This window comes from Lithobates pipiens, unplaced genomic scaffold, assembly GCF_037356315.1.
Source record: "Lithobates pipiens isolate NorthernLeopardFrog02 unplaced genomic scaffold, aLitPip1_a1.2 Scaffold_13, whole genome shotgun sequence".
Lineage (NCBI taxonomy): Eukaryota > Metazoa > Chordata > Amphibia > Anura > Ranidae > Lithobates > Lithobates pipiens.
The window spans coordinates 505,912,007-505,930,714 of NW_027507718.1; the positions used below are offsets into that span (position 1 = coordinate 505,912,007).

The 18,708-nt window shown below is 44.1% G+C and overlaps 1 protein-coding gene across 1 annotated transcript in view; it reads left to right on the top strand.

Moving 5' to 3' along the window:
• LOC143975571 (attractin-like) overlaps nucleotides 1-4,939 on the top strand; it is a gene marked incomplete in the record, with an annotated part of 173,878 nt that extends 168,939 nt beyond the window's left edge. Inside the window, 1 exon segment of the mRNA XM_077478034.1 lies at nucleotides 4,616-4,939. Within this exon segment, the coding sequence (XP_077334160.1) occupies nucleotides 4,616-4,643 (28 nt within the window).
• Nucleotides 4,940-18,708: the final 13,769 nt, after the last annotated feature.

The following is an 18,708-nucleotide window of genomic DNA, read 5'->3' on the forward strand; positions in this document are numbered from 1 at the left end:
GATCATTTTGAAATGGAAGGAGTATCAGACCACTGCAAATCTACCAAGACCTGGCCGTCCCTCTAAACTTTCAGCTCAGACAAGGAGAAGACTGATCAGAGATGCAGCCAAGAGGCCCATGATCACTCTGGATGAACTGCAGAGAACTACAGCTGAGGTGGGAGAGTCTGTCCATAGGACAACAATCAGTCGTACACTGCACAAATCTGGCCTTTATGGAAGAGTGACAAGAAGAAAGCCATTTCTCAAAGATATCCATAAAAAGTCTCGTCTAAAGTTTGCCACAAGCCACCTGGGAGACACACCAAACATGTGGAAGAAGGTGCTGTGGTCAGATGAAACCAAAATCAAACTTTTTGCCCACAATGCAAAACGATGTTTGGCGTAAAAGCAACACAGCTCATCACCCTCAACACACCATCCCCACTGTCAAACATGGTGGTGGCAGCATCATGGTTTGGGCCTGCTTTTCTTCAGCAGGGACAGGGAAGATGGTTAAAATTGAGGGGAAGATGGATGCAGCCAAATACAGGACCATTCTGGATGAAAACCTGTTGGAGTCTGCAAAAGACCTGAAACTGGGATGGAGATTTATCTTCCAACAAGACAATGATCCCAAACATACAGCAAAATCTACAAAGGAATGGTTCACAAATAAACGTATCCAGGTGTTAGAATGGCCAAGTCAAAGTCCAGACCTGAATCCAATCGAGAATCTGTGGAAAGAGCTGAAAACTGCTGTTCACAAACGCTCTCCATCCAACCTCACTGAGCTCGAGCTGTTTTGCAAGGAAGAATGGGCAAAAATTTCTCGATGTGCAAAACTGATAGAGACATACCCCAAGCGACTTGCAGCTGTAATCACAGCAACAGGTGGCTCTACAAAGTATTAACGCAAGGGGGCCGAATAATTTTGCACGCCCCACTTTTCATTTTTTTATTAGTTAAAAAAGTTTCAAAAATCCAATAGATTTTGTTCCACTTCACAATTGTGTCCCACTTGTTGGTGATTCTTCACAAAAAATAAAAATTTTATATCTTTATGTTTGAAGCCTGAAATGTGGCAAATGTGGCAAAAGGTTGAAAAGTTCAAGGGGGCCGAATACTTTCGCAAGGCACTATATATATATATATATATATATATATATATTTATTTTTTAATTGTCGCCCTTTTATTTTTTATTTTTTTGTATATAGCGCAAAAAAATAAAAACCGCAGAGGTGATCAAATACCACCAAAACAAAGCTCTATTTGTGAGAAAAAAAGGACATCAATTTTGTTTTGGGTGCAATGTCGCAGGACCGTGCAATTGTCAGTTAAAGCGACACAGTGCCAGATCGCAAAAAGTGCTCTGGTCAGGAAGGGGGTAAAATCTTCCGGGTTAATGGTGTCTTTCCAGCAGCAAATGCACACTTTTCCTTTGTTGCCGGCCACTCTTCCAGCTGTAGAGAAATCACTCTCTGGGTATGGAGCATGTGATTCACCCCTTTATAACAGTGCTGGTGATTGGCCCAGTGTTGTCACATGTGGCCCTAGAGTCTACAGCCCTGTGTAAGCCCTAGCTGAATTGACTCAGAGTTTATACAAGGTCTTTTCCGCACTTACGGCTGCTGAACAGAGCAGCACCGGCGGGAAGAAAAGATAAGTATTTGCGGCCGAGGATGGGAGAATTTAAAGTGGAAATAAAGGCAGCAGAACTACTTACCTTTCCTCCAATGGTCTCGTTTATCTTCTGTGTGCCGGTTTTCCGCCATCTTTATCTGCTGCGAATGTGCAGGTCAGTTTTCATGCAAGGGGACGATACGAATAGAGAGGGGAGTCCTAGTTCACATTGATGCGATTTGATATGTTAAATCACATGCCAAAACAACGGCAATTGCCAACAGAGGCAGCGTCCGAATACCTTTTGGCGATTTCAGGGTGAAATTTCCATTGACATCTGTGCAGGAACTTGCACAGATGTCTCTGAAATCACCCCAAAGGTCGGGACTAACATGCGGATATGAAATCATGCGAGTTCAGTTGAACTCGCACAATTTCATTCCCACAATCAGTGTGAACCTAGGCTGAGTGTATTTTATTGCAGAAAGGACACCGGGGATGATTTACTAAAGGCAAATCCACTGTGCACTACATGTGTACTGCAAGTGCACTTGGAAGTGCAGTCACAGTAAATCAGAGGGGAAGCTCTGCTGATTTCTGTCATCCAATCATGTGCAAGCAAAAATGCTGTTTTTCTTTTTTTGACCTTGCATGTCCTCCTCAGATCTACAGCGAATGAACTTCTACAGCGAATGAACAAAGAGTTTTATTTCTCTTAACAGGAATAGGGGAGAGAGGGGTAGGGCACAGGACACCCTTAGGCAAATGTAATAGCAGATTGTCAGAATCCTTGGACAAAAAATAGAACTAGGCAGACAGCAATACAGAAAAAAGGGCCTTTATGCTGAATGCAGCCATCTTTATCTTGGTAACAGGTCACTATGGCGGAAGTTCCCGCCACTGCAGCTGTGCATGGCAGACACTCAGCTTCTAACTTCAGCTCCCCCCCCCCAAACACACACACACACACACACACAGTTTGAGAGCTGGATATAACATTTTCCAACAACATGATCCGATCAGACTTTGTCCGATCGTTTGTAGAGAATTCCGATCGGACAAAGTGCCACGCATGCTCAGATCAAATTACGAGACCAAAGCTATTGGCCACTAGCCTGAACGTAGTCCCGTCGTAACGAACGAACGTCATCACGTTCCGAACGATATGATTTTCTGACAACTTTGTCCGACCGTGTGTATGCAACACAAGTTTTGGACAAAATCCACCGGAAAAAATCCGACGGATTTTGTGGTCGGAATGTCCGACCATGTGTACAAGGGCAAAGACACAACTGAGCATGTGCAGGTCTGTTACTCTGCCTGTGTTAGCGGGCCTTCCCAAGATACACATTGCAGGGAGGATCTATGCATACAGGATAAACACAATGCAGAGGATTAACCCCTTAAGTTCCACAGTATTAAGTATAATAACCATGCTATGCTGCATATACAGATTTTACTGTTGTGGGGTTACTTTGACAATGGAAAAGCCGATTGGTTTCTATGCGGAGCTGCACCAGATTGCACTCTCCAGTGTTAGGCAACCCCCCCCCCACACACGGGTCACTATGGCGGTGGTTCCGCCACTGCAGCTGTGCATGGCAGACACTCAGCTTCTATAGAGATATAAATTAGGGCTGTTACTGATTAAAATTTTCGTGTTCGATTGTTTTCTTTTTAAATCGATTAATCGATTAATTTTGATTAATTATAACGCACATACAGATCCAACTACTTTTAGCTGATCTCCTTGCACTGCAACTCTGCATTAGTCAGTGGTAAATGTGGTATACACTATATACGATCACCCGACACTAGCTCGTTTCCACAATCCATGACTTAACTTCACAGTAAACAAAAATACTTTTTAAAGTGGGATTCCACCCTAAAGTGGAACCTCCGCTGATCGGATCCCCCCCCCCCTCCGGTGTCACAATTGACACCTTTCAGGGGGGAGGGGGGTGGAGATACCTGTCAAAGACAGGTATTTTCACCCACTTCCGGGCATAGACTCCCACGGGAGTCTACGCCACTTCCTGCCCTGCCGCGCTGTCTGCTGGGACACACACGGGTCCCAGTGACAGCGTGGAGATTTCCTATTGCGCGGCGCGGCTCGCGTATGCGCAGTAGGGAACCGGGAAGTGAAGCCGATTCGTTTCACTTCCTGATTCCCTCACCTGGAATGGTGGCGGCAGCAGCCGAGGGCCGATCGATCGATCGGCCTCAGCTGCCGGCATCGCTGGAACCCGGGACAGGTGAGTGTCCATTTATTAAAAGTCAGCAGCTGTAGTATTTATAGCTGCTGGCTTTTAATATTTTTTTTTTGGGTGGAATCCCTCTTTAAGTTCAAACTGTAGCACTGACGTAAGTCATTTTTTTCCCAGTGTGTGATAGTGTAGTGCGACAATCCCTCCACCTCCGGTCTAACTAATCACTCTCACCTTATGGCATGGACCCCTGTGCGAACAGGTGGCCATGCAAGCAGGTATCAAAAGGGTTAACACGGACCATAAACTTGTCTTACGTCTCCTTAGATCTCAGCAAGGACGCCAGGTCATGGGTAGAAAGAAAAGATCTAAGTGCTCACCGCTTAAGAATAAGATGAAATGTTTGTGTTCAAACACAAACTACTCACATAAAGATGACAAAAACACAGCATGTAAACCCGACAATCGTGTTAGTTCCGTAGGCCTGTGACGTCATGCGTAGCTCCTCCCCCGTACGCATTACGTTCAACCAAAACTTCAACGTCACCAGACTCCTCCCCTTCGTTAGCATACGGAGGCACATGGGGAAGGGGGGAGGAGTCCGGTGACGTCGATGTCCGTGACGTCACCGGATCTCTGACAGAACTCTCTGAAGACCCGGAATTAATCTTTAATTTCCACAGCCCTAATATAAATAAATAATTGCATACTGTTGCTGCTAAAATTTATTCTGGACTTTTAGGCTTCAGTTACTTTTGGTTTACAAAAGCACTGATTCTTATTTCTCTTTTTTTTTTACCTATAGCGATGCATTTTCTCGTCTCCATACTTAATGACTTCTGTTAACATAGAGAAGATGGCTCCACAATGCACAAGCAGAAGGGATAATGATACTATAATAACCTACTAATTATTATTCACCGTAAATATTAATAAGGAGAATGTGACGTGGGGCATGTAACCTGCTCACCAGTGTTCCATTATTCATTTAAAATCTGTGTTTTATAGAATAGTTGTGGGTATCCCTGTCTTCCACTTCATAATAACAATAATAATACAGGTCTTTCTATGTATAAGAAAGTGTTTATTTGATTTATGTTCTATAAAAAGCATTCATTTATGTAACAAATACATTTTCTGCTTTTGTTGTACAGTTCTCATACATTTTTCTAGTCAGTCAGTCCAACAAAATAAAAAAAAAAAAAATATATATATATATATATATATATATATATATATATATTTCAAAAATACATTTACCTTGTAAGTTAACAATAAAAATGTTGCTTCAAATTTGAATAAAATAGAATAGAAAATAAAAGAATAGAATAGAATGAATATAACCATTTCCCAAAATTAAATCTAATATTTCGAATTCAAATAGAATAGAATAGAAGAAAAAGAATAGAACTGACTAGAATAGACTAGCATTTTAATAGAAAAAAAAACAATAGAATCAATAGAAAGAAAATAACCATCTTCCGAAATTTCAATTTTGAGTAGAATAAATTTGAATAGAAAATAAAAGAATAGAATTGACTAGAATATACTAGCATTTTAATAGAAAAAAAAACAATAGATTTAATAGAAAGAAAATAACCATCTTCCGAAATTTCAATTTTGAGTAGAATAAATTTGAATAGAAAATAAAAGAATAGAACTGACTAGAATAGACAAGCATTTTAATAGAAAAAAAAAACAATAGAATATAACAATGTTTCTCAACTCCAGTCCTCAATGCGCCCCAACAGGTCACGTTTTTAGGATTTCCCTTAGATAAAACGGCCGTGGTAATTACTAAGGCGGTGAAACTGATCAAATCACCTATGCAAAATAATGGAAAGTCTAAAAACATGACCTGTTGGGGCGCCTTGAGGACTGTAGTTGAGAAACACTGGAATAGAAAGAAAATAACCATCTTCCGAAAATTCAAATTTTGAGTAGAATAAATTTGAATAGAAAATAAAAGAATAGAGTTGACTAGAATATACTAGCATTTTAATAGAAAAAAACAATAGAATCAATAGAAAGAAAATAACTATCTTCCGAAAATTCAATTTTGAGTAGAATAAATTTGAATAGAAAATAAAAGAATAGAACTGACTTGAATAGACTAGCATTTTAATAGAAAAAAAAACCCAATAGAGTAGAAAGAATATAACCATCTTCCGAAAATTCTAATTTTGAGTAGAATAAATTTGAATAGAAAAGAATAAAATAGAATATAACAATATAACTGGTTTCCAAAATTCTAATTTAGAGTTGAGTAAAATTCTTATTCGAATAGAATAGAAAATAACAGAATATAATAGAAAAGAATAGAATAGTAAAAAATAGAAAAAACAATAGAATAGAATGGAATAGAAAGAATATAACCATCTTCCAAAATTTGAATTTTGGATAGAATAAATTCGAGTTCAAATTCAATTTGAGTCGAATTCCAATGGAATTCGAATTCATTCAGATTTTCCGCATTTGGTTTAATTGAGTTCAATTCAATCGAATTTAGAAAATTCTAATCGATTTGAATAAACAAAATTAAGTTTGAAAATTAATTTAAAAAAATTTAACTAAACAAATTTATGTAAATAATGAAACAAAATGTCTTCAATGCTCAAGAGATGTTTTGACATCAGTGATGCTCTTTTTGATTTTCTACTGCGGGCCGAGGCCGGTGTGATGAGGAACCCCCAGGAGGTGTGTCCATTATAGCCTGGGCCTACAGGAAGTGAGCTGAATTCAGCCGGGACGAGGATTGGTGGTAAGGTGAAGGTTTGGCAACAGAGCGCACTGGAGACATTAAGTATTGCAGGGAAAGCAGTTTACGAAATGCTGGGCTACTTCATTTATTTATTTGTGTCATTTTTTTTTTTAAATGGAGTTCGCTTTTAAGGTCTAGGACAGTGGTCTCCAAACTGTGGTGCTAGGGCTGGGTGCGGCTCGTTACTTGTTTTTATCCAGCCCTTGAGGGACTGTTTCCTTCACTGACACCAATAATGGGGTACAATTCCTCCCAATGACACCAATGATGAGGTACAATTCCTCCAAATGACGGGGTACAATTCCTCCGAATGACACCAATGATGGGGTACAATTCCTCCCAATGACACCAATGATGGGGTACAATTCCTCCCATTGACACCAATGATGGGGTACAATTCCTCCCAATGACACTGATGATGGGGTACAATTCCTCCCAATGACACCAATGATGGGGTACAATTCCTCCCAATGACACCAATGATGGGGTACAATTCCTCCCATTGACACCAATGATGGGGTACAATTCCTCCCAATGACACTGATGATGGGGTACAATTCCTCCCAATGACACCAATGATGGGGTACAATTCCTCCCAATGACACCAATGATGGGGTACAATTCCTCCCATTGACACCAATGATGGGGTACAATTCCTCCCAATGACACTGATGATGGGGTACAATTCCTCCCAATGACACCAATGATGGGGTACAATTCCTCTCAGTGACACCAATGATGGGGTACAATTCCTCCCAATGACACCAATGACGGGGTACAATTTCTCCCAATGATACCAACAATGGGACACTGTTCCTCCTAAATACCCCAATGATGGGGCACTATTCCTCCCAACGACACAAATGATGGGGCACTATTCCTCACAATCACAAAAACAATGGGGCACAATTCCTACCTATGACACCAAAAAATGGGGCACAATTCCTCTGAATGATACCAACAATGGGGCACTATTCCTACCAATGGCACCAACGATGGGGCACAGTTCCTGCCAATGACACCAACAATTAGGGCACAGTGACACCAATGATGGGGCACCATTCCTCCCAATTAAAACAAACAATGGGGCACAATTCCTCCCGAAGTCAAAGATGGGGCACAATTCCTACCTATGATACCAACAAAGGGGCACAAATCCTCTCAATGATACCAATAATGGGGAACTATTCCTACCAATAACACCAACAATGGGGCACAGTTCCTGCCAATGGCACCAACAATGGGGCTAAATGATAACAATGATGAGGCACAATTCCACTTAATGACACAAATGATGGGGCACAATTCCTCTGGCTGACACCAAAGATGGGGCATTGTTAGTTCCAACTGATGTTGGGGCATTTTCTACTCCCAATGATCATAGTCCAGCCCCCCTAAAGTCTGGAGGACAGTAAACTGGCCCTTTGTTTAGAAAGTTTGGAGACCCCTGTTCTTGAAGTTAAGCCAGCCATAGACGGTTCGAACCATGTATGGGCAGACTGAACGCAGCCAAGTTGATCGATCAATCAACGTTGGTAGATCCATCCTGTCAGATATGACATGTGATTATTGCTAGCATCTGGTATATCGGCTGGTGTTCTCCCCGCAGGGATGGCTTCCCCCATCCCTGGTTGCAGAAAAGGAATTAGCTCTGTCTGTGGCCAGCCTTAGGCTGATAATAAAGGTAGTTTGTGTACTTCTGTAGTATCAGGACTTCAGGAGGGGTATATTGCTTTTCGAGTGACATCAGATGGAGCTGAAACTGACACACCTAATACAAGTGAACACGTTTTATCACTGGTTTCTATCATTTATCAGCAGTGACAGCAGAAGAAACATTAGAGATTATCATTACCAAATGACTAGTTAATTCTTGATACAAACTACCAATGTTGCTATGATTAAGATTCAGACAGATAGAAACAAGCATGTCGGTAATATTTACCTACGAGTAGCTTAAAACTGTTACATGGCTGTCACATGGCAGCAACTCAATGCATTTTGGCATCTAGATGTGGTGAAGATGACTTGCTGAAGTTCAACACGAGCATCAGAATGGGGAAGAAAAGGGATTTAAGTGACTTTGAACATGGCATTGTTGTTGGTGCCAGACGGGCTGGTCTGAGTATTTAAAAAACTGACAATCTACTGGGATTTTCATGCACAACCATCTCTCAGGGCTTACAGAGAATGATCCCGAAAAAGAGAAAATATCCAGTGAGTGGCAGTTGTGTGGAGGAAATGCCTTGTTGATGTCAGAGGAGAATGGGCAGACTGGTTCCAGATGACAGAAAGGCAACAGTAACTCATATAACCTCTCGTTACACCCAAGGTATGCAGAATACCATTTCTGAAAGTACAAAACACTGAACATTGAAGCAGATGGGCTACAGCAGCAGAAGACCACACGGGGTGCCACTATTGTCAGCTAAGAACAGGAAACTGAGGCTACAATTCACACAGGCTCACCAAAATTGGACAATAGAAGATTGGAAAAACGTTGCCTGGTCTCATGAATCTCGATTTCAGCTGCGACATCGAGATGACAGGGTCAGGATTTGGCATATCAGGCTTGGATATCTTGCTGTTTTTCCTGCTAAATCCTACAGGGTAAATTTAACACATGCTGGGTCTTTTATCATAAGTACACCTTGACCACCTTTTGCCAGTCTATCGCTTAAAGTGGTTGTATAGTAAATTTTACAACTTTTACCTACATAATAAGGCTTAGCTGTAGGTAAAAAGAATATCTCCTGAAAGCAGATGCCGGACTTTGCCGGAAAGAAGTCTCCCACGCACATGCGCAGGAGTGACGACATCTCGGCTCCAGCCACTCACAGCGTTGGAGCCGCGATACCCGGAAGACACGCCGAGGCAACATGTCAGCTCCATCGGTGTGGACCAGGTGAGTTACCAATGCCTCATTCTAAGGTAAGTATTTCATAATGAGCTAGTATGCAGTGGATGCTAGCTCATTATGCCTTTTGCCTTACAGGTGTAGAAAAAAATTTTTGGGGGGGTTATACAACCGCTTTAATGGTCATTAGAATTTACACATCTGATGCCCCAGTGCTGTTTGTCAACCTTTTAGAATTTTGTTGATCCTTTTATGCATATGTAAGAGACTGAAGGTCCTGATGAAGCGGTAACCCTGTGAAACACGTCGACATTACTTCTTGGTTTTTTCAGCCTTAACCACCATGGGCCATACTCATTTGATGGATACCAATTAAGGATAGTAATGTACAAGTGTGTATATAGGAAAAATATATGCTTTTAAAATCAATGTTTTAGTGGTCAAAATAAAGATTTTTTATCTTTTTTAAGATGAGTTATAGAATTTGTGCTTATGGGAGGGGTATTTAAAATCCTATTATATACAGCTGTACTACCCCTTTATGACTACTTTATGTACCCATCTATTGATGGCTCCTTCCAGCAGGATAATGCACCATGTCACAAAGCTCCAATCATCTCACCACTGGTTTCTTGAACATGACAATGAGGTCACTGTATGCCAATGGCCACCACAGTCACCAGATCTCAATCCAATTGAGCACCTTTGGAATGTGGAGGAAGATTCCCATCATGGATGTGCAGCCAATACATCTGCAGCAACTGCGCGATACTACTGGGGGGAGTATGGGTGTAATATTCCTGCTGGGGGGAGTATGGGTGTAATATTCCTGCTGGGGGGGGGGGAGTATGGGTGTAATACTCCTGTTGGGGGGGAGTATGGGTGTAATATTCCTGCTGGGGGGGGGAGTATGGGTGTAATATTCCTGCTGGGGGGGGTATGGGTGTAATATTCCTGCTGGGGGGGAGTATGGGTGTAATATTCCTGCTGGGGGCGAGTATTGGTGTAATATTCCTGCTGGGGAGGAGCAGGGCAGCCATCAGACATTTTTGGGCCCCTTAAACAGCTTCAAGCCTGCCCCCCCGGGGGCCTGACCCCCAATATTCGCCAGGGCCCACCCATTGGCCACCCCACTGAGTCCTTCGGTGCACCCATTTTTATTTTAACACTATCCCCACCTGCGACCCAGCACCATCCATTCTTCTCCATAATATATCCCCACCTCAGATCCAGCACCATCCACCCTTCTCCACAATATATCACCACCTCCGCCCCGGAACCATCCATCCCTATCCATAATATATCCCCACCTCCGCCCAGCACCATCCATCCCTCTCCATAATATATCCCAGCCTCCGACCCAGCACCATCCATCCCTCTCCATAATATATCCCCACCTCCGACCCAGCACCATCCATCCCTCTCCATAATATATCCCAACCTCCAACCCAGCACCATCCATCCATCCCTCTCCATAATATATCCCAACCTCCGACCCAGCACCATCCATCCCTCTCCATAATGTATCCCAACCTCCGACCCAGCACCATCCATCCCTCTCCATAATATATCCCCCACCTCAGATCCAGCACCATCCACCCCTCTCCACAATATATCCCCAGCTCTGCCCAGCACCATCCATCCCTCTCCACAATATATCCCCACCTCCGCCCAGCACCATTCATCCCTCTCTATGATATATCCCCACCTCCGACCCAGCACCATCCACCCCTCTCCACAATATATCCCCACCTCTGCCCAGCACCATCCATGCCTCTCCACAATATATCCCCACCTCCGCCCAGCACCATCCATCCCTCTCCATAATATATCCCCACCTCCGACCCAACACCATCCATCCCTCTCCATAATATATCCCCACCTCTGACCCAGCACCATCCATCCATCCCTCTCCACAATATATCCCCACCTTCACTCAACACCATCCATCCCTCTCCAGGATTCTGGGTGGGGTGGAGAGGGATGGATGGTGCTGGGCGGAGGTGGAGATATATTGTGGAGAGAGATGGATGGTGCTGGGCAGAGGTGGGTGCTGGGGCATGGCCCGAATGCACCCAGGGGGCATCCGCGCAACTGCACCCGCATGGATGTCCTTTTTGGGGTAAACACAGCCCCCACACAGGGTACAAATTCATACACCCTGTGTGAGTGAGGCCTTGGACTTCTCCATAAAGACTCATACTGTTGGGAAGAGTTCTCATTTCTTTAGCAGAGAAAGCCAAAAGAAAGCTGGAAAGACTCCTCCCACCTCTGAAGACAAAAATAATTCCAATCTCCCCTCATAGCTGGTCCAACACAAGCCTCAAAAACATACCGGCCTTAAACCTCCCCTCATAGCCGGTCCAACACATGCCTTAAAAACATACCGGCCTTCACCTCCCCTCATAGCGGGTCCAATACACGCCTCAAAAACATGCCAGCCTCCAACCTCCCCTCATAGCCGGTCCAACACAAGCCTCAAAAACATACCGGCCTCCAGCCTCCCCTCATAGCCGGTCCAACACATGCCTCAAAAGCCTACCAGCCTCCAAACTTTACAACATAATCAATTACTTAATGTTGATACAATACATCAATCAAACATAATCACCTGCAAAAAAAGTGCCTGAAATGTTGGTGGTAAACAGCCTGCTAGACCCAGGGGGGAACCGAACCAAGTCCTCCAAAAGCTACCTCATATCCAAAAGTTGCCAAGAGTAAATGTAGACCTTAAGCTTTAAGGTTAATCAAAAATATCACATTCTAAAGGTAAAGGTATAACAAGGGGGAGGGGGAGTATGGAAGAGGGAGAGAGGGAAGAAAGGAGGGGGAGGGGAGGTTGGGGTAAGGAAAGGGTGTGGGGTTCCTCCCAACCCTCACCTCCTTCTTCCTCCAACCCTCCCTTTTCCCTCCCTCTCTCCCTCTTCCATACTCCCCATTGTTCTACCTTTCCCTTTAGAATGTGATATTTTTGATTAACCTGTAAGCTTAAAGTGGTGTTCCACACAAAAAAATGCTTAAAATTCCTAATAAAAATAAAAAATAAAAACATTTGGAATTTTTTTTTAACTCACCTCTAAATGCCTGCTGCTAGGGGGGTCCCTCGTAGTCTGCCTCTTTCAGTGCCTGAGCTCCTGACGTCACTTCCCCTCGGCGCAGGAAGGACTCAGCTCTGCCCCCTCCCTCCTGTCAGTCATCTGGGACACGTGACAGGTCCCAGATGACTGCACGGTCAATCATGGTGTGTTGCGCCGCTCGTGCATGCGCAGTGGGTGCCCGGCTGTGAAGCTGCAGCCGGGTGACCACAGTTGCAATGCTGGCGCTGCCGAGAGGAGGGGGGATGAGCAGGGCTTCGTTCCCCTGCATTGCTGGACCCTGGGACAGGTAAGTGTCCGATTATTAAAAGTCAGCAGCTGCGGTATTTGTAGCTGCTGACTTTTAATTTTTTTTTTTTTTAAGGGAAACTCCTCTTTAATGTCTACATTTGCACTCATGGCAACTTTTGTATATCAGGAAGATTTTTGGAGAACTTGGTTTGGTTCTCTCCGTGCCTAGCAGTCTGTTTACCAGCTCTGTTTAAAGCTTCTGCAGAAGCTGCAGAAAGGTAAATAGGGGGCTGATGGGAAGACCCTCTGGTTACTGGAGTGGCAGCCGTCACCAGTGTAGGGACCTGTGTTGGTACCTACCTGGTCCCTGGGAAGGTTCCTCAAACTTTTTGTTGAGTCTTCTTCTAGGAACAGCCAATTGTCTTGTTTGTTCAGCTACATTGATGGTGATTCGGAAGCTCCAAAAACAAAAATGGTGGCCTGATGGGAAGATCCTCAGGTTACTGGAGTGGCAGCTGCCACCAGTGTAGGGACCTGTGTTGGTACAGCCATACCTGGTCCCTAGGAGGGTTCCTCAGACGATTTGTTGAGTCTTCTTCTAGGAAAAGCCAAATGTCTTGTTTGTCCAGCTGCAGTGATAGTTGGTGATTCAGAAGTTCCAAAAAAGAAAATGGAGGGCTGATGGAAAGACCCTCCGGTTACTGGAGTTACTGATATCCATTATGTTGGCCTAAATATAAATGTATGTTTATATATAAATATGTAGTATCTCATCCTTGATACACACCTGCAATGGTTACACAAAATACTTAAATTGTATCTGTGGTGGTGTGGTTTGGATCTCCCAAGGATGGTAAGAGGAGCCTCGTAATAGGGAAAAAGCAAGCTGTAAAACAAAAAGGTATCACTAGGCATATGTATGCGTAAGCACATATGTACAAACATGTACATACATGTAATCATGCACACATATATAGACATATGCACATACATGCTCATGCACAAAATCAAAAAGTGTTCCCAAATAGTATATCTAGCACCCAAGAAGGAATATTAATAAAGCCATCTATTGATCTAAACAAGGCAAGGATCTGCATGGTCTTAGTCCAAAATATAAGGTTAATATAAACTGGCTTACCCTGAGGAGTTAATGGGCTGCATATAGTAATTCGCAACAGCAATGAAAGGGAGCTGAAAAACAGCTCAGTGGAGGGTTTTTATAATACCAGAATCCAGCCAGCTAAACAATAACCTGGAATTAAGCAATAGATAGAAAAACAATAGATATACAAATCCATGCATAGATGAACAAGCAGATTAACACACAGACCAACAGACTATGTGAGGCACTGCTATGAAAGATTAAAGATATAACATGCCTACCTAGGACAGGTTTCATGGATGAGCAAGAACCAAAGCATATGTAAATCCCATCAGTAAAGGGGACTGAAAGGTCAGCAATATAGAATTGAAGGAATGCTACAATCCAATACAGCCAGGCAGTGACCTAAGATTAAGCAGAGCATAGATGATAATAAGTAGGGTCCCCAGCCAGGCACCCAGGTAGACAAACAAAATAGGATACCAATGGTTAGAAAATCATAATACAGCATGCATCCTCCTTAAACCAGCTCCATAGAAGGTGGAAAACGACTGCCACAATCCCAGCCACCACTCAACAGAAATGGGAACAAACACCCATTAAATAGCGTCCTGGTGCCTATCCGGATGATATCACAGGCCGTTGTTCTGGCAGATAGTGTCCTGCCATCATATAGTGTCCGCCCCATACTGCGCATGTGCAGTACGGAACAAAAGAAGCTTTGGAAAATCTCAGAAGATGAACGGTGCCTGCACCGTGAGTGGAGGTGGTAGCCCCAGCATCCAAGCGGACATAGGGCTGGGGAAATTAGAGGGTCCCTCGCTTCGCAGGCCATGCTTCGGACTCGGCCTCGCTGCGCTCGGCTCTTTTATATTCCAACTCTATGCCCACTTGGATGATGGGGCTAGAAGCTGGACTCACGGCGCAGGCGCAGTTCATCTTCGGGTATTTTCTGAATCTGTGTGTGCTGTATACTGCGCATGCGCAGTACACAGCGGACACTATCCAATGGGGGACACTATATGATAGGACAGCGGTGCCGAAGCACCGGTAAGATGACCTCACCGGATACGATCCTGGACTGCGCAAGCACCGTGCGCATGCGCAGTACTGCAAAAACGCCACATAGATCCTGTGAGAGAAAAATATCTTACAGAACTGCCGTTCATCCATCTCTTGTGCAGCCAGTGTCCACCAGCACCACCTAGTGGGCACTTAAGGCATACACATGGACAGAAGGATCACACACTCGCCCAGGAACAGGATAAAGACCCCCTAAGAGATTGAATAATTACCCACACAGGGGAGGGCGCTGGCAAGCTCCTATCAAGGAGCAATATCAGTAAGGAAATTAAAAAAACTGATAAAACATACAAGAGATATAACAACATTTAAATCATAGTAGATATATATACCTAGTAGTCACCTAATGCCCATAGTGATAATAAAGGTGAAAGGCGTTATTGATACCTCATAGTTGGATACCAGAGTAGGACAACCAGTCAGTAGCCAGGGGGTCACTAACAGCGACGACTGGGCAAGGGCTTCAATAAAAGAGAAAGAACATAAAAGAAGGAGCCAGTCAGCATGGCCACGAGATTGATGCCATTGTCCATTGGGTAAACAAATGCCTCTGCCCTCAGTGACCCAGGGACAGTGACTACAGTTCCCACAATGGTATGTTCCCCAGACTAGTCTAGAGGGACTGTCTTGGGTCATCGAATAATGACTGGAAGTGAGAGTGTCTCGAAGGGAGGTAGCTCATCTAAATACTAATTCGGGGGTAGAGCGGACATATTTAGACAGGGTCTGATCTTCCGTTAAGAGATGCCAATGACGAGACATCAAAGCTCGCAGACAAGACTCATGAGCGAAAAATCGTGTAATAAATTTGACCATGTGAACAGTAGTTTCAGACGTTGTCTTGTATAGAGGATCAGATCTGGACCTGCCATTTGCCTTGTTGAAGGCCTTTCTTAGGAGGAATCTGGAATAGCCCCTTGCCAGCAATCTATTTTGCAAAAGGCCAGCCTGTTGAAAAAAATCGTCATTAGTCGAACAATTCCTACATAAATGGAGATATTGTGCATATGGTATACTGCGAATGAGAGGTGTGGGATGGGCACTGGACGCATGTAAGATGGTATTTCTGGAACTCGGCTTGCGGTAGAGATCAAGAAAAGCAATGCTGCTAGGGCTAAAGGTATGGGTAAATCTTAAGTTAAAATCATTAATATTCAAGGTGTCAAGGAAAGATAGTAGATCATCCCTGGTCACTGTCCAAATAATGAACAGGTCATCTATATACCCAAACCAATAAAGTACTTGGTTCAGCCATCCATGGAATTTTTCATCTGAGAATATGCATCTTTCCCAACCACCCAAATATAAGTTTGCGTAGGATGGAGCACAGCAGGTGCCCATTGCGACTCCTTGTTGTTGTAGATATATCTGGCCCATAAAGGTAAAGTGATTGTGTGTTAGAATAAATTGGAGTAGTTCCAAAATAAAACAGTTATGTGGCCAGGTAGTCAAATCCTGCTCCTTAAGGAAGGACCTGATCACCCGGATGCCCCGCTCGTGTGGAATACTAGAGTTAAAAGCCTCTATATCCACTGCTACGAGCAGGGCACCCGGGGGAGCATGGGTCCCAGATGTCGCAGGAGATCAGAGGTGTCTCTGATATACAACGGAAGACAGATCACATGTGGCATCAATCTGCCAAATGCTTTCTTTAAATTTATAGGACGACGGTACTTTAATGTTTTTCCTATCATATAGTAGCATCAATTTATCAGACATAGAACAGTCCATAAGCTTTGGTTTTGTTTTGTTTTTTCATTTGAGGGGATTAACTTTAAATGGGAAATTATGTGATGCCCACGAATAGTCAGTGCAAACTACAATCTCCAAGTTCTCTCAGGCATGCCTCCCAGTCCTCCCAACTGTGCTTCACTCACCAGCCCTCCTGGATGTGACCAGTAGTCCTCCCTGAAGACTCTTAGAAGTGTTCTCTCCCGCTGTCCTTTACTTGCTCTCTCATGTGCCTCTCCTTCCAGGATCTCTTTACTCCTCCTGAATGCACCTGAGCCCCAGCCCAGGGTCACCCCCCAACTGGGGAGCTTCCTGTGGGCCCTGACAGCCTTCACACTCTCTCACTCCAGCTCCTTCACCCGACAACTCCTTTCCAGCTGGGCTGACCCCAGGTATTTAAGGAGGCCTGCCTCCTGCCAATCCAAGTTGAGGATTGGTCAAGGCTCCTTAAGACCTTAACCACTTGACGACCGCTGCATGTACATTTACATCGCAGAATGGCACAGCTGGGCAAATGGGCGTACAGGTACGTCCCTTTGAATTTGCCGCCATGTGGTCACATGCGCACCGTCGGCGGCACATGCGCGACCCTGCCGGGCCCTCCTTGAATAGGATCGCGGGTCCCACGGACTCGATGTCCGTGGGGATACCCGCGATTGCCCCACGGAGCTGAAGAACGGGGAGCTGCTAATGTAAACAAGCATCTTCCCATTCTGCCTAGTGACACTGTCACTGATCATAGCTACCTGTGATCGGGAGCCAGGGCCAGATTAAGAACTTCGTGGGCCTTGTGCTGAAGATTTTTGTGGGGCCTTTTATAAACAATAAATAAATAAAAATGTAAACTATTTTTGTTATAACAAATTAAATTAGAGAGAGAGAGGGAGAAAGGGGATTAAAGAGGTGTGAGGGGTAAGGGAGGGAGGATGAGAGAGAAAGGGGGGGATGGGAGAGAGAGGATGCACATGAGCATGTGTGGGAATGACATCAAAGCAGCCTGGCCAAGGCAAATGACGGAAGGCACAGAACCCAGAAGGAAGACCGGATGAAGATGGAAGTGCCCGGGCCCCGCCGGACTGATCACAGCACAGCACTGGAGGGCTCAGTCTGACAGGTAAGTGTACCCTAATGTGCTAATATGCTGGGCATAATTGTACATTGTGGCATAACCTACCCCAGGACCTCTAAAAAGTAGTAATGTTAGAAAAGTTTACTACCGCTTTAGGGCCCCCTACCTGTGGCCCTTGGGCAGTGCCTAAGTACATAGTTGTCAACATTTCAAAAATATTTTCAGGGACGCTTTTTTTACAAGTGCTATATTTGGAGTAGCTGACATCCCCTATGTTCCTCTATACATCACAATAGTAATTACAAAATTAAATAAGTACTAATAATGGGGCAGAACAAATATGAGGACTGTGAGATTTCCTTTACTTGAACTAACAAAAGTGTGCCCATTCTAGAGCTGGTAACATTGAGGATATTCAGTATAATTTTAAAGAACAGTTTTTGTGGGTAAGAGGCATAGGGGAGGAGTATGGATGGTATAAAAGTGGGAAGTATGTGCAGGTGAGGGAGAGTAATGTGGAGGGTCTAACAGTGGGCACTATGTACATGAGAGGAGTGTGGAGGGTATGGCAGAAGGCACTATGTACAGGAGAGGAGTGTGTAGGGTATGACAGTGGGCAGTATGCACAGCAGAGGAGTGTAGGGGGTATGACATTGGGCACTATGTATAGGAGAGGAGTGTGGAGGGTATGACAGTGGGCAGTATGCACAGCAGAGGAGTGTAGGGGGTATGACATTGGGCACTATGTATAGGAGAGGAGTGTGGAGGGTATGACAGTGGGCAGTATGCACAGCAGAGGAGTGTAGGGGGTATGACATTGGGCACTATGTAGAAGAGAAGAGTGTGGAGGGTATGACAGTGAGCAATATCTACAGGAGTGTGGAGGGTATGACAGTGGGCCCTATGTACAGGAGAGAAGTGTGGAGAGTAGGACAGTAAGCAGTAATTACAGGAGAGGAGTGTGGAGGG